Source organism: Bos indicus x Bos taurus, chromosome 18, assembly GCF_003369695.1.
Source record: "Bos indicus x Bos taurus breed Angus x Brahman F1 hybrid chromosome 18, Bos_hybrid_MaternalHap_v2.0, whole genome shotgun sequence".
In the NCBI taxonomy this organism is placed as follows: Eukaryota; Metazoa; Chordata; class Mammalia; order Artiodactyla; family Bovidae; genus Bos; species Bos indicus x Bos taurus.
The window spans coordinates 13,948,322-13,964,547 of NC_040093.1; the positions used below are offsets into that span (position 1 = coordinate 13,948,322).

Sequence of the window (16,226 nt, forward strand, 5' to 3'; positions counted from 1 at the left end):
GCACTTGCTATTATTATTATTATTGAGCACTAGCACGGCGCCAGGCACTGTGCAAGAATGTACACTTTTCTGTCTCTAGCTCACCAGCTGTGGGAGGGAGGCAATTAGCTTCCCTTTCCAGATAGGGGACTTGAGGCCCAGAGAGGTTAAGTAACCTGCCCAAGGCCACACAGCTAATGAGTAGCTGAAACTGGAACCCCCACAGCCTGGTCTCAGCCCCCACACTCTGAACCACTAGGTATACTGTCTCTTAGAAAAGAGAATTTCTTGGAGACTTTTCTTACCTTATCTTTTTAATTCGTTCATTCATTTTTGCCTGGACTGGGTGTTCGTGGCTGCACGTGGGCTTTCTCCAGTGGCAGAGCTCCAGGGCTACTGTCCAGTTGTGGCACTCGAGCTCAGTACTTGCAGGGCAAGGGCTTAGTTGCCCCAAAGCATGTGGAATCTTCCTGGACCGGGGAATGAAGTCACGTTCCCTCCATTAGCAGTCGGATTCTTAACCACTGGGCCACAAGGGAAGTCCTTTTCTTATCTTATCTTAAAATGATTACCTTAAGGCTTTGATATGTTAGTAAGAATAATGATAGTTTAATCATTATCGCCGTGGTAGAGGTAGCTACTGCTTACTTACAGCCTACTACTGTGTCCCTCTTGATTCTGTTCCAGTTACACTGGCCTCTCTGCTGTTCCTAGGTCTCATCAGGTCCGTTCCCACCCCAGGGCCTTTGTACTAATTGTTTCCTTTCCCTGGAACTCTTCCTGGACCATCTGTCTGAACGTCTATTCTCACTACATTCAGCCTCTGTTCAAATGTCACCTCCTCAGGAAAGCCCTCCGGGATTACCTGGCCTAAAACAAATCTCACCTCACTTGTACCCTTGCACCTCCTTCAACTCAATTTGTTTTTCTGCATTTTACTTATCACAGTCTGATAGCGATAGACCAGGTGATACATATTTACTCCCTACTGTCACAAGGTCAGGGACTTTTCTGCTGGGTCCACAGCTTCTGGACCAGTGCCTGGCAGAGAGCAGGTCCTTGGTAAATGTTGACAGAGGTTGTTGAGGCACTCCATGTGGGCCAGTGACCATTTCAGGCATTTAATTCTACCGCATTAAATTGCTCTGACTGGGAGGGAGAGGCTATTTCATGTTTTGTATTTTATTTTTCTCTTTTAAAAGCTTATTATGGGGACTTCCCTTGTGTTTCAGTGGCTAAAACTCCATGCTCCCAATTCAGGGAGCCTGGGTTCAATCCTTGGTCAGGGAATTAGATCCCACATGCTACAACTCAAAATCTCAGAGGTTTAGTAAAATACCCAAGGTCACACAGCTAATGACTAGCTGAAACTGGAACTCCCACAGTCTCATGCCACACAGAAGGTTGGAGATCCTGAGTGCCAGAACTAAGACCCAGTGCAGCCAAATAAATATTAAAATAAATAATTAACTGTGACTCAGTGGTAAAGAATCTGCCTTCCAGTGCAGAGATTTGGGTTCAATCCCTGGGTTGGGAGGATCCCCTGGAGGAGGAAATGGCAACCCACTCCAGTATTCTTGCTTGGGAAATCCCATGGACAGAGGAGCCTGGTGGGCTACAGTCTGTGGGGTTGCAACAAGTCAGACACGACTTAGCAACTAAACAATGATATTTTGCCTTTTTTTCCTAAAGTATTTTAAGGCAAATGCGAATGCAACAATGACATTCAGCCTCTAAATATTTCAGCATCTGTAGAATACAAGAACAAGTTTTCCGCATAACCACAAAACTATTGTCATAACAGCAATATCTGCTTCTTGGCTGAAGTGTTTTAAAGTAAATTGGAGACAGTGTATTATTTCATCCCCAAATATTTCAGCCTGCAGCTCTAAATGAGAAAGACACTTTCCCATATAACCACGATCCTTCCTAACAAGACTAAGGAAAGCCCTGTAATATCTAATAGCCACACATTTCCCAAAGGGATAAGTTTTAATTTAAAGAGTGAGGTCCCTTCCCCTAGGTGATGTGGCATTGAGAGAAAAGTGGAATTCACACCCAGGCAGTCCAGGGACAGCTGTGACTACCGCCAACGTGAGTCAGAGTAGGGTCAGCCCCCCGTACCCCCAGCTAGCCACACCCTGGTAAAGGAAGTTTTTGAGGAAGGTCCGGGAGGGGTGGGTAGGGGAGGCGGGGGAGGGGGAGGCAAGGAATGACCTACACATCTGGGGCTGACTCGCTCTTTCGCAAACTTCTGGGAGGAGCCCCCAGGGCCACAAAACTGTCTCCTTCCGGGGGCCAGACTGAGAGGTGCAGGGAGATCGCGAGCAGGAGCCACCGTCGGACATGGGCCAACCGCTGCTGCTACTGCTGTTGGTTTACACCTACATTCCAGGTAGGGGCAAGGTGCCCGGACCTCTAAGCTGGGGACTGGGGTCTGACGGCGGGAAAGGGAGAGGGGAAGAGAGCTCAGAATCTGATGACTCGGAGAAGGACGGCTTAATCCCCAGCCCCCACCCCACAATCAAATAATTCTCCTGTTCTCGGCGCCCCGCCCCCCGCGGTACAGAACCGGGCACACAGTAGCCGCTCAGGAAATATTTATTGAGCAAAGGAGCTTAACGACAGCCATCATCTGGGGAATACGCTCTTTATGCCAGACACTCTTCTAAGCTTCTGCAACTTCCGACTGGGTGGGCAGAACTATTTTAACCCCTTTTTACAGAGAAACAGGCAAAGAGAGGTTAACTAACTGGTCCGAGGTCACACAGCCAGCCTTTGTAAGTGGGATTCTGACCCGCAGTGGTTCCTACAGCCCTCTCCACTCTATCAGATCCCTCCCCCTCCAACCCCCGCCCCGCCACACACACATTCGTAAGACTGGGAGGACAGCGCCTCATTTTACACAAGGTCTAAAGAGAGTCAGGCTGAGTCGGGCAGAGCCAGGGGCTAGGGAAGCGGGGCTCGTACCGAGGCTCCTTCCCTTTCACTATACTCTAGACGACGGGACCTCTTACCTCTTTTCTTTGGAAAATGGAAAACGGGTCGAAAAATGAAAGGAAGTTGAGTTGGAACTGTGAGGGCGGAGCGGGGGCGGGTAGGAGTTGAGAGTTGGTTCGGTAATGAACCAACCGCGGGAGGCCTAGAATGAGTAATAACTCGGTTGGGGACTCTGAATTTGGAGCGGGCAAAGGACCCTGGTGGCTCAGAGGTTAAAGCGTCTGCCTCCAATACGGGAGACCCAGGTTCGATCCCTGGGTTGGGAAGATCCCCTGGAGAAGGAAATGGTAACCCACTCCAGTATTCTTGCCTGGAGAATCCCATGGACGGAGAAGCCTGGTAGGCTACAGTCCACGGGGCCGCAAAGAGTCGGACACGACTGAGCGACTTCAGTTCACTTCTTCACTTCAAGGGACCACAAGGGAGTTCTGATGGCAAGGTTGAGCCTTGGCTGGGGAGCTAGAGGGCGGGATTATAACATCGGGGCGGAGGTGGTGGGCGGGGTGAGAACTTCGGGGCGGAACCAGTGGGTGGGGCTGACAGGTCCCGAGCCCCTAGTGGGCGGGGTTAAAACTGCTCAAGAGCCGCTGGGGGCGGGGGAAAACGTCGGGGGAGGCCCCAGTAGGTGGGGTTAGAATCTCCGCAGGGCTGCTGGGCGGAGTTGGAAGTTCTCGGACTTATGCGTGGCGGGAGAAAGTTGGGAAGAGGTTAGGAAAGGGAGGAGAACCTGTGGGCGTTAGTTGAGGGAGCTCCAGGCACGAAGGTAGAACGAAAAGATCGGCGGAAGTCGGAACACGCGAGGTGGAATAGGCCCAGGCGGGTGGGGGTAGAGGAAAGGACTAGGCTACAAGTCTGCACCCGCGGAGAGGGTGGGAATCTCACTTTCCGGATGGCTCCGGCGCTCCGTTAGAATTAAAGGGAAAGGGAGCGAGGACTGGACTTAGGAAGGACCTGTGGGCAGGGGGAAAAAAACATCAGGGTAAAAGACAAAGACAAAACGTTGGCCTAAAGATAGCATAGCAGGCCGGAACCCAGCCTTGGAACCCAGGCAGGGCAAAAGTGGAGCCTGAACCTGAGTGCACAAGGCCTGGAGATTTGGTCCAGGTGTTGCCGCTTAAAGGGGGCCGGGGTGGGGGACGGTGGGGGTGGCGGGGGTGGCTCAGAGCAATAACACCTCTTCTTTCGTCTCCTCCCTCTGCCCCCAGGCTCTTGGGGCCTGCGGTGCTTACAGTGTGAGAACACGACGAGCTGCAGTGTTGAAGAGTGTACTCCTGGTCAGGACCTCTGCAGGACCACGGTCCTGAGTGTGTGGGAAGGTGAGTGTGTGGGGCAGGGAAAACGAGGGACCGAGAAAACTTATCTCACGAGTTATCAGGCAAATAGCAAAAAAAAAAAAAAGACACTGAGACCCGTAACACGCCCACCAGATGGAGGAGCATTTAAGAATCTGACAGTACTGAGATCGATGAGGTTGTGGAACTGCGGGCTCTGCTGTTAGGGAGGTAAGTTTGTTCATCCACGGAACAGAGCCAAGTGGCAATATCTGATACAAATAAAGATTAACATAACCTACCAGCAGCAGTTAAACTTCAAGGAATGTAGAGACCCCAAAGAACCTTAGCTACACTTGCCTTGAGACACATGTAAAAGGATGTTCCTAGTCCTCGTATTTGTGACACAGAAAACTGGAAAGACTGAACTTAGGGGCAGCAGAGGAGAAACCTTAAAGTATAATCACACATTATACCCCACAGCAGCTGAAATGAAGGAACTAGGGCTGTCCTAGGAACAGGGGACTTCCCTGGCGGCTCAGATGATAAAGAATCTGCCTGAAATGTGGAAGACCCAGGTTCAATCCCTGGGAAGATCCCCTGGAGAAGGGAGTGGCAACCCACTCCAGTATTCTTGCCTGGAGAATTCCATGGACAAAGGAGCCTGGCGAGCTACAGTCCATGGGGGTCACAAAGAGTCGACACGACTGAACAACTAACACACACACACACACACACACACACACACACACACACGGCTGTAAGTATTAACCTGGATACATCTCAAAAATGTAAGATTAAAAGAGAAAAAAAAAAACATGTTACAGAGTTGGACACCTTTTACTAGAAATAGTATTTAACAGTCAAAATAAGCAATAACATATATTCTGCGTACACAGGTGTGAGAATTACTTATATCAGTGGTTGCCTTCAGACAGGGAATAAGAGAAATGGGATTTGGAGGAGGGCAGTAAGCAGGAGGCTTTAACTATCTTTTAAACTTGGTTTCTCTTTTTTAAAAAAAATCTGAAACAAATATAACAAAATATTAATATTTTATAAAGTTTTATGACTAAGGTACAGTATTTATTATATCATTCACTTGTACTTTTTGGTGAGCTCAAAGCATTTTCCTTTAAAGATTCCTACTAGAGGCCTCTCTCTGTTAAGATCTCCAAGCTGGGAGGGAGGAGTTGATGGATCCAGAATGTCCCAGGTACAGTGTTGTCACTAAGAGGAGAGAGTAGGCTTCTGGTATAAGAGGTTGATGGGGAGGATGGGTAAGTCTAGAAAAGACAGAGTTGGACTCAAGTAAGAGAAGAGGCCTGTCAGGGGTCGGTCCTGGGAGCAGGTGACTTTATAACCAGGAGTGTCAGAGGCTGGTTGGGTCCGGGGGAGCTTCTGGGGGTAACAAAGAGACATTCCTCATAGGTGGCAATGAGATGAACGTGGTGAGAAAAGGCTGTACCCATCCGGACAAGACCAACAGGTCCATGAGCTATCGGGCTGCCGATCAGATCATCACCCTTTCAGAGACCGTGTGCAGGTCAGACTTGTGCAACAAGCCCAACCCTGGTGAGTAGGGCAGCCCTTGCCATCCCCAACCCCAAAACATCCCCATCCCAGCCTCAACATCACCCTGGTCTTATCCCCAATCTGGGGCCACCCCAACCCCAGCTCCATGCCTTACCCCAGGACCGATCCCCCGGCTCAAACCTTTCCTTATCCTAAACAAATCTCCAACCTAACTCCATTTCCATCCCCAACCCCAATCCCTTCCCCAACTTCATTTTATCCCCAGCACTCTCCAACTCAAACCCATCCTCCTCCTGAACACATCACTAATCCCATCCCCCAATCAATCCCAACTCATCTCAAACCGTCACTGGCCCCACTCCCAACTACAAACTCATCTCCTCCTATCTCATCCTGCACTGCTTATGTGTCTGTGTGTGTGTGGTTGTCATTTATAAGATGCATCACCGGCCTTTAAGAAGCTGTATATACATACACCCACTTGAGTGGTGGGTGAGTCATTTCACTGACATTTTGCCATCTCATTTTTCTCATGGGACAGGAGATGGTTCAGGCAACAGATGCTTTGTATCTTAGCAAGGGACCAAGATACAAAGACCAGTGAGGCCAGTGACTCAAAGTCCTTAAAGTCAAAAGAGGAGGGAGCCAGACAGGCTTCCATGGGCTGGTAAAGTTCCCTAGACTCAATTCTTGAGTTGGGCAATGAAAAAAGAATGCGAAGAAACTTTTGCAAGGCTTTTTGTAGAGTTTCATGACTTTAGGCTCTGGTCTGTCAGTGTAAGAAAAAGACTTAGAAAGGCTCAAATTCCTCCGAGTTCTCACAGGAGAGGAAGGATAGGAAGGAGACCATGGTACAGGGTCAAGCAGAGATTCCTCTTTCTGGCCCCAGGGAGAAAGGAAATGTGTTAAGACCAGTCCAGTCAGAATGACGTCAGAAAACAGAGCACCTGCGTCTGCACTCAGTTTTGCCCTTGTTTTGCATCTGCCCTGATTCTGCTAGATTTTCACTGATTCTGACCTCAGACTTTCATCCGTTGGTGGGAATTGAGTCAGATGTTTATTTTCAAGGAAGTGACAAGAGAGGGGATGTTGGCTTCCTCTTTCTGTTAGATGTGCCAAAGGAAAGCAGTAACAGTTGAGTCTCAGGAACACTTGTAATCAGAGATAACAACCGAAATAGTTAACAGCACTGGTCAGTGCAGAGGACTTTGACCAGTCGGGACCTATTTCCCTCAAGGCCTCCTACTGGGTCTTGTGTTCCCCTTTAGTGGATCTTGGGGACGTAGGGATTTTAATGGGCTTCCCAGGAGAGATAGTGGTAAAGAACCCACCTGTCAATGCAGGAGATGTAACAGACATGGGTTCAATCCCTGGATCGGGACGATTCCCCAGAGGAGGAAATGGCAACCCATTTTTCTTGCCTGGAGAATCCCATGGACACAGGAGCCTGGAGGGTTACAGTCCATGGCATCACAAGAGTCAGACACAACTGTTCTTCTGTGATGCTGGGGACATAGCAATGGCCAAGACAGCCTTGAGCCCTGCCCCTCTGGGGCTCATAGTCCGGTAATGTGTGTCTATATGGCAGGGGTGGGAGGTGGGGGAGGGGCAGGATAGACCATCACCAGACAGTGACTGCCCTGCCCCCAGTCAGAGCTGGGATCAGGGAAGCACGGAGAAAGGTGTCAGGACCCTGACAGAGGAAACAGACCAGAGAGGTCAGAGCTGCAATAGGGAAGCACAGTCCAGAATCATCAGGGCTGAGATGGGGCAAACAGAGACCAGAGAGTGATCAGAGCTGGGATAACTATGAGTAGGGGCTGTAGGACCCTAGAGGAGATAAATGACTCAGGTCAGAGGAGGTTTCCTACAGGAAGCAACAGCTAAGCTGGATCTTGAGGGAGGAGGAGTCAGGCTGTTAAACAGACGGTGGAAAGGGTTTATCCAGACAGAAGGAGCAACAGATACAAAAGCAACAGAAGAGAGTGAAACTAGCATGGCTGAAGGAAGGACAAGATAGGGCAAGAGGAACTGATGAAATCGGCAAGGTCACATATACAAGGCCTTCTAGACTGTGGTGGGGAATGTAGACTTCATCCGGGGAACACTGGGAGGTCATGAAAGGCTACAGGGTCACTATCAGATTTGTATTTGTGCACAAGTTATTCTGACCTCTGGCTTCCCAGGTGGCACTATTGGTAAAGAACCCAACTGTCAATGCAGAAGACTTAAGAGATGTGGGTTCAATCCCTGAGTCGGGAAGATCCCTTGAAGGAGAACGTGGCAGCCCACTCCAGTATTCTTGCCTGGAGAATGCCATGGACAGAGGAGCCTGGTGGGCTACAGTCCATTAGGTTGCAAAGAGTAGGACAAGACTGAAGCGACTTAGCAGGCACGCATTCTGACCTCAGAGGGGAAGACAGATTGGAAGGAAGAAATGATAGAGGGAAGGTAGATTAAGGGAGACCAACCTGGAGGTGTGTGAGGTTGTCCAGATAAAGAAGGGAGTGTACGACTTCCTTGGCAATCCAGTGGTTAAGACCTCATGCTTCCACTGCAGAGGATATGGGCTCAATCCTTGGTCAGGGAACTAGGATTCCATATGCCACATGGCGTGGCTAAAAACAAAAAAAGAAGAAGACAGTATCTGTCTGATCAGCAGATGGAGAAAAGTGGATGGATTTAAGAGCTATTTAGCAGGCAGATAAGCATAACTTAATGATGGGTTAGATGGTGAGGGCAGATATGCAGTTCTGGTCATGTGGAGTTACTTGTCTCAGACCAACTCCCCCGCTCCCCACTCTCTACCACCAATGATAGTTACAAAAGCTGGATGAATTATAAACAATCATTGAAGTCACTCAAGAGCAGCAAATGGAGAGAGGAAGTAGAGGTGCTCCAATCCTTGAAATAAGGGAAGCACAGAAATTGAATTCCAGAGACAAGCTGGCTTTTACCTTGAGTGCACTTGCCAATTCACTGCTCTGGAAGGGAAGTAGAATGCAGATAGAAAGAGATTGTCGCTAGACTGAGAAGGCAGAGGTTGAAATCTGGGGCTGCCAGAGTGTCTGGAAAACGAGAAGTAAAATCATGGAATGCATGGAACCACAGAAAAGGGAGTCCCCAAATCTGCAGATTTCCTTCAACTCATTGGCAAGCCGTACATGCATAGCATTAGACTCCAAGAAACTCTACAGAAAATAGTATCTGGGAAACTACAGAACCAAGCAGGAATTCCAGCGAGCATGTGATGCTGGGAGACTGAAGCTGCCAAATTGGAAAGAGAAGTCTCAGGCTTTCCTCTGAGACCACACCCTAAGAATAAGGGCAAAACCAGAAATTGACCAGCCTCTGTCAGTAAAGAATCCGCCTGCAATGCAGGAGACCTGGGTTCGATCCCTGGGTTGGGAAGATCCCCTGGAAGCGGACATGGCAACCCACTCCAGCCTGAAGAATCCCCATGGACAGAGGAGCCTGGTGGGCTGCAGTACGTGGGATTCGCAAAGAGTCGGACATGACTGAATGACCTAAGCACAGCACAAAAATGCCTACATCCAATTTCTACAGGAAGAAAACCTAATCTCTCTTTGGCAGAAGATAAAATCATTTAAAGCCTTTACAAGTTGTTATCTATGTCTGGCATCTAATCAAAACATACAAGGTATCCTGAAGAAAATAAACAGGACAAATCGACTGGGGAAACCAAGAGAAAAATCCTGCAACAAAAACAGACTTGTCGTGAATCCGATATTGGAGTTATTAGACAGGGGAGGTCTAAAATAGCTATGATCAATATCTTTAAGAAAACAGAAGAAAGGATAATTTTTAGCAGAAATCTGGAATCCATTTTAAAATGAGTCCAACAGGAAATAGAGAACAGGGTCTAAAATTAAGATCTCAATAGAACATGCTTAATGGAGATCAGAAGCAATATGGCAAAAGGATTACAGAAGATAGGGAAGTTGGAGTAATTAGATTGATGCCTAGATATGGAAGATCAAGGAGTCTGCCAAGTGTCTACCCTGGGAGACCAGATGGGGCCACCTCAGAGATGTGGAATTCAGGAGAAGCAGCAGTTTGGAGAAGATGGAGAGTCGTGTTGGGGCCAGGTAGAGATTCAGGTGTTTGACAGATAGCCAGGGGACCACCAGGAGGCCCATGGGCGTACAGGTGTGGAGTGCAGAGGAAAGTCTTGCCTGGAGAGAGATTCATGATTTCTCCACAGATAGGTGGAGATGACGCAATGTCAGTGGATAACATCCAATGGGAGAGAGTATATACCATGAGAAATGAAAAAAGGACCTCAGACAGAGCCTGGGTATCATCCACATTTAGAAGAGCGACGTAAGAAGAAGAACTCACAAAAGAGACCCATGGGTGATGTGAGGCAGCTATGTTGGCAATGATGGCAATTTGTATTTTCCTTTTCATGGTGGTTCATATGAGAAGACGTGGGTTGTTGGCCTTTTAAGTTATTTTTCTTTGGGGAGGGGGGTGGGGAAGATTTGGCTTTGAAGGTAAGTGCTTCACCTAATTACAGCTGCTGGCCTGCCGGTTAAGTGTCTTGGCTGAGAGAGCCCTCTAATTTCTCTAAGACTTGGCTCAAACTCAAACCTGGATATCTGGGGTCAGGAAGGAGAGGGCATGCCAGGCTTGGGGATGGTGTGAGCCAAGGTCTGGGCAGAGGAATGACTCTGGTGTTTCCAGGAAAAACTAATTCATCCACTTGGCCTGGATGGGAAGGTCCATGTGGGAGGCAAAGTTATCACAGATTAGTCAAGTGAGACTTTGACCTACGACATGATTGGGAAGTCCTATTGCTGTAGGACTTCCTTGATGGTTCAGTGGTTAAGACTCTGTGCTTCCAGTGCTCGGAATGCGGGTTTGATCCTTGTTCGGGGAACTAAGATCTCATATGCTGATAGCACAGCCAAAAAATAATAATAATAATTAATAAATATTTATTGACTATTTTATCTGGCCCTGGCCCTGTGCTGGGTCATGTTGGCACACAAGATAGCCCAGGCTCTACCTGGGACTTAGTACAAACAGAGATGATCCAAAGTAGACAGAGCTGGGATTGGAGAGCCCAGAGGGGCACCTAATCCAGCCTGGGAGGTCAAGGAGGGCTTCTTGGAGGAGGTAAAAATTAGGGAAGATGACTCCTGAAGAATGAGTAGGAGATAGGGAAATTAGGGAGCAGGGTAAAGTGTTGTGCAGAAGCAAAGGCTGGGTGGGACTCAGCACTTACACTTGGGGACTGAGGGAAGCTGGTATAGAGTCTGAGCAGATGGAGAGAAATGAGGCAGGAAGGGTGGCCAGGAACCAGTCTTTGATGGGCCTTGAATGCCACGCTGAGTTTCTTGGATTTTATTCTGAAGGCACTGGAAACCCATGGAAGAGCTGAGCAGAGGAGAGACTGGGTTCAATTTGAGTATTAGAAGCATCCTTCTAGGGCCATGTGGGAGGCACTGGGGTGGGAAGGGCCAGAATGGAAACCAGGAGGCCAGGGAGGAAGCTGGTATTGAAGGAGGTCTGACCTGGTCATGGAGCTGCAAAGGAAGGGATGGACCCTAGGAAGATTTAGGAGATAGGATGGGCAGAACTTGCTGACTGGCTGAAGAGTGGGATAAGGAAGAACTGATGTGCAGGTGAGTCCTCTAGCAAGACAGGTCTCTAGGACTCCTCCCGTGGGGTCTCACCCTCCTGCTCCTCTCAAAACAGGCCGAGATGCTACTGTTTCCAGAAACCGCTACCTCGAATGTGCTTCCTGTTCCTCGACAGACCTCAGCTGTGAGAGGGGCTGGGACCAGACCATGCAATGCCTCAAATCTAGAGATCAGTGCGTGGATGTGATAACCCACCGGAGCCTGAAAGGTGAGCCCCAACGTGCCAGCAACTCCCCTTCCCAGCTTTGTTCCTCCCAAAGGCTGCTCTTAACAACAACCCCCCAAATAACAGGGAGGTAAGCAAGGTAGAAAGTTAGTACTCACACAGGAAGCCCAGTGACGGGAAGTCTAGGGCCACTAAGACAGTTCCACAGTCACCAGATGCCTTCTCATTTCTTACATGCGGCTTCCATTTGCAAGATTGCCTCACAGTCCCAGATGGTTGCCTGAGCACCAGACCTTGTGCCCCAAAGAAGGGGCAAAAGCGGGGTGGCCCTGCTTTTGTAAAGCTTCTCCTTTCTGCAAGTCCCATAAGCCTTTTTACTTAGATCATATTGACCAGAACTTAGCCACATGACTATACCCATGTGTGCACGCTAAGTCACTTCAGTCACGTCTGACTCTTGGCTACCCTATGGACCGTAGCCTGCCAGGCTCCTCTGTCCTTGGGAGTCTCTAGGCATGAATACTGGAATGGGTTGCTGTGCCCTCCTTCAGGGGATTTTCCCAACCCAGGGATCGAACCCACATCTCTTATATCTCTTGCATTGCCAGGCGGGTTCTTTACCACTAGTGCCACTTGGGAAGCCCTGACTATACCCACAGAGGCTGGAATCTGTGTCTCTTGGTTAGATATATGGCTGCCCTCATACAGTGAGAGTCCTATAGTGAAGGATGAAGCAGAAGATGGACAGGTGACAAATCCAGTCCCAGCTCCTCAGCAACAGTCTAACCTCCTCTGTCCCCACAGAGAATCCAGGTGATGAGCGCCACATCAGAGGCTGTGGCATCCTTCCTGGCTGCCCAGGCCCCACCGGATTCCACAACAACCACACCTTCCACTTCCTGCAGTGCTGCAACACCACCAAATGCAATGCAGGCTCAGGTAAGGGGGCAGGGGACCTGGCATAAGACCTACCTAGGACTGGGGGCAGAGAGGTGCATTCAGGCTGCTTGCTTATCCCTCCACTCTGCTTTCTCCTCTGGAAAAAAAAAAAAAAAAGGACCTATTAAGCCCTTTCTCAAGAAAGATTTTGTGGGAATTCAAGGAGACCATCAAAGCCTCACCAAGACCTGTGCTTTATGCTTCTACATCTGGAATCCTTCTGCTGCTCACCACGCTGGTCCCCGCCATCATGGCCTCTCACCTAGATTGTTGCAATGACCTTGCTGGCCCTCCTGCTACCCTACATTCAACACAGCAGCAAGAGTGATTTTTTTTTTAATATAAATCAAAGCACGTCCCTCTTCCTCAAACATTTCAATGCCTTCCGCTTGCTTTTAAAATGCTGTCCGCAGGTTCTCTTATGCTCTCTGTAACCCAGCATGTGTCTGCCTCATGGCCTTTGCACATACAGTACCCTCCACCAGGAACACATCTCCCCTAGGAGTTTGCCTGTCTGGCTATTTCTCCTTCATCAGGTCTCAGCTTTAAAGCATCATTCTCAGGAAAGATGTCCCTAACTCTGCCCTCCTAAGTATAATCTAGATCCTTTGTGTTTCTCTGTCTCTGCAAACAATGATTGGCCAACAGGACTTTCGATGGTGATGGAAATTTCTGTATCTGTATTGCCCAATAGAGTAGCCTCTACTACATATGGCTATTGAGCAGTTGAACTGAATTTTGGATTTCATTCCATATTCATTTTAGTGTCAGTGTAAATAACCACAGGTGGCTAGTGCCTATCATATGGGACAGTGTAGCTCTATTATCTATTTATTATTTCTTTTTATGGCCGCACTGGATCTTTGTTGCTACACATGGGCTTTCTCTAGCTGCAGAGAGAGGGCTACTCTCTAGTTCCAGTGTGTGGGCTTCTCCTTGCAGTGGCTTCTTCTGTTGCGGGGCACGGGCTCTAGGGCACACGGGTTCAGTAGTCAGTGGTTCTCCAGCTCTAGAGCCCAGACTCCAAAGCGTGGAGCCCACGCTTAGTTGCTCCGCGGCATGTGGGATCTTCTTGGACCAGGGATCGAACCCAGGTACCCTGCGTTGGCAGGTGGATTCTTAACCACTGGACCACTAGGGAAGTCCGGGGACAGTGTAGCTCTAAATCGTAAGTTCTCTGAAGGCAGGGACTGTTTCGCCTTACCCAGAGTCTAGGCAGGTGAGGGCTCATGGGGAGATTTCTGTCACAAGCCTCAGAGAACCATCCCCCACCCCAACCCCCACCCCTGCCCAAAGAGGGTGCTGTTCCAAGGTCTGACCACAAGGGAGCGCCATGACATCTCTGGCTGAGAGGTGGGAGTCCTGGAGACCTAATGGTAGGAAACCCTTTGGGCTAATTTCCTTGGTTTCTCTGTCACTGATCTCCCAAGTCCTGGAGCTTCAAAACCTGCCACCAAACGGCTTGCAGTGTTACAGCTGTGAGGGGAACGGCGCCCACAGGTGTTCTTCTGAAGAAACTTTCCTCATTGACTGCCGCGGCCCTATGAATCAATGTCTGGAAGCGACAGGCACTAAAGGTGAGGATACTTGGATGCTTGAGGTGGGTGGGGAGTGGGGCGGGGGGTGGGGGGGAGGTTCTGCAAGAGGTAACCTCCTATGAAACTGGACTTACTTGAGGTGGATCGTCTTGTTGGAAAAGGTAGGACTTCCTTCAGGAGGGTGCAAAGTGTAGCAAGGACTTAGGACTCCTTCGTTAGGAAGTGGATATCTTCACTACAGACAAGTGGATTTCTTTGTGGGGGAGTGGAACTTCCGTGGGTGGGTGGGACTTCTGTGGACCTCATGAGATTCCATCCTGAGATGTCCAGGGCAGGTTCCTCTATTCCAGAGCTTTTCAAACTTTGGGGTCTCAAGATTCCTTGATGCTCTTAAAACTTATTGTTTATGTCAGTTACATCTTTAGCTATTTACTGCACTAGAAATGAAAACCACGAACCTTTTTAAAATGTACTTATTCATTTTAAAAGAACAATTGAAAACTCATGACATGTGAACATATTTCTATGGGGGGGAAAAAAGGAGACATTTTCCAAAATGAAAAAAAAAGTGAGCGAGAAGATGGACATTGTTCTTTGCAATCTCTTTAATGTCTGGCTTAATAGAAGACAGCTGGACCCTCATATCTGCCTCTGCATTCAGTCTGTTGCAAGATCACATGCCCTTGGGTTTCTAGGAAACCCCTTGTGAGAGCAAAAAAAGAAAAAATGCAAGTGAGGTTGTAGCATTATTATGAGAATAATTTTGACTTCACAGAGCCCCTGGAAGGGTCTGAGGGAAAGCCCAGGAGTCCCCGGACCAGGCTTAGAACAGCTGCTTTTCCAGGTGGTACCCACCACAAGGTGGCGCTTCACGCAGTGAGAATTCCAGTTTCCAGTCCCGAGAACTCGGAGTCTCACGTGGTCCTTCTCTCTCTTCAGGACTGAGGAACCCAAGCTACACCATCAGAGGCTGCGCAGCCCCCTCGTGGTGCCAAAGCCTCCACGTGGCTGAAGCCTTCGACCTCACCCACGTCAACGTCTCCTGCTGTACTGGAAGTGGCTGTAACCATCCAGCCAGGGATGACCAGCCCGGCAAGGGGGGTGCCCCCAAGACCAGCCCTGCCCACCTCAGCTTCTTTGTCAGCCTGCTCTTGACTGCCAGACTTTGGGGAGCCACTCTCCTCTGCACTTGAACCCCACATTCCCACCACACTGGCTGGATTCAGGGGATCCCTTTGCCCTTCCCTCAGTTCCCAGCCCTACCAAATTGCTGTGTGACCTCAGGTCAGTGGGCTGCCCTCTCTGGGCTTTAATTTTCCCAGCTGTCCAGAGAGAGGGCTGTGAGAACCAGAGGAGAAAAGCTAGCAAAAGCTGCAGGCCAGCAGGAGAGAGTTCATGTGATTATTGATAGCGTTGCGGCTATTGTTATTATTAATTAATATATGTTTTATTTAATATTTTATACTGAAATAAAGATTTTTGAACCAGCGAACAAGGCCATATCTGCCCTTCTCAACAGAGGATGAATGAGGGGGGGCCACTTTTTCACAGGCTCCTGGAATTAGGGGGTCATATTGTAGGACCCAGGCATTCGAGACCCTGGCCTTGGGAGCTGTCCCATACAGCCTTCCACCCAAAGCCACCTCCACATCTATTTCTGGCCTCCAAATTCAACTTTCCAACTCACTGACCCAGGCATTAACCTTCCAGTCTCTTCTCCCAAATCCAAAGGTCAAGACTATTTTGTTGCTCTAAAGGGACACATCTGCGTTTCCTAGGGGGCTCTGAGACAGGAGATGAATAGGAGATGACCCCTGGGAGCCCTGCCATGAGGACTAAGGACAAGACTTCATCCCCCTGCTGCTCTGTGGGCAAGAGATAAAGGCTGGGCTATATTTCCTAGGATGCTCTCAGGCCAACTGAGAAAAAGCCAGAACTACCATTTCTTTTGTTTCTTTTTAAAATTTTTTTTTTTTGTGAGAACTACCATTTCAATGGTACTCTTTGACCACAACATGGCAGAATTCATGTTTTCCATGGTTTGCTGAGGCAAGCCCCCAGAGACAAAATTGTTTCCCTGGAACCCTATGATTTAAGGAAGAAAAAGAACATTTTCTATGGTGTCTGG

The 16,226-nt window shown here is 48.9% G+C and overlaps 2 protein-coding genes across 4 annotated transcripts in view; one reads left to right on the forward strand and one right to left on the reverse strand.

Moving 5' to 3' along the window:
- The window catches only part of LOC113876405, a 27,335-nt gene extending 24,102 nt beyond the window's left edge, over positions 1-3,233 (reverse strand). Inside the window, exons 1-2 of one of the 2 annotated variants that reach the window (XM_027515585.1) lie at positions 2,997-3,233; positions 285-449 (exon numbers count right to left, since the gene is read on the reverse strand). The gene's annotated coding sequence lies outside the window, so the exon portion shown is untranslated. The remainder of the gene's footprint in view (positions 1-284; positions 450-2,996) is intronic. The other variant, XM_027515586.1, reaches the window with a different exon arrangement.
- On the forward strand, positions 2,260-15,590 carry PLAUR (plasminogen activator, urokinase receptor). 2 transcript variants are annotated; one of them, XM_027515587.1, is made up of 7 exons: positions 2,260-2,374; positions 4,185-4,295; positions 5,682-5,825; positions 11,511-11,663; positions 12,426-12,560; positions 13,991-14,137; positions 15,038-15,590. In XM_027515587.1, exons 1-7 carry the CDS (start codon positions 2,326-2,328, stop codon positions 15,289-15,291), a joined length of 993 nt encoding a protein of 330 aa, XP_027371388.1. In that variant the 5' UTR covers positions 2,260-2,325; the 3' UTR covers positions 15,292-15,590. The 2 variants fall into 2 exon arrangements, with proteins under 2 accessions (XP_027371388.1, XP_027371389.1); XM_027515588.1 differs by lacking the exon at positions 2,260-2,374 and adding an exon at positions 3,638-3,686.
- The last annotated feature ends 636 nt before the right edge of the window (positions 15,591-16,226 follow it).

What these genes read in the sequence shown, in the direction of transcription:
- PLAUR (XM_027515587.1), top strand. Translation starts at nt 2,326, where the DNA reads ATGGGCCAACCGCTGCTGCTACTGCTGTTGGTTTACACCTACATTCCA. An exon ending in GTGCAACAAGCCCAACCCTG is followed by an intron (nt 5,826 to 11,510) that starts GTGAGTAGGGCA and finishes CTCTCAAAACAG; the next exon opens with GCCGAGATGCTACTGTTTCC. An exon ending in CAAATGCAATGCAGGCTCAG is followed by an intron (nt 12,561 to 13,990) that starts GTAAGGGGGCAG and finishes TGATCTCCCAAG; the next exon opens with TCCTGGAGCTTCAAAACCTG.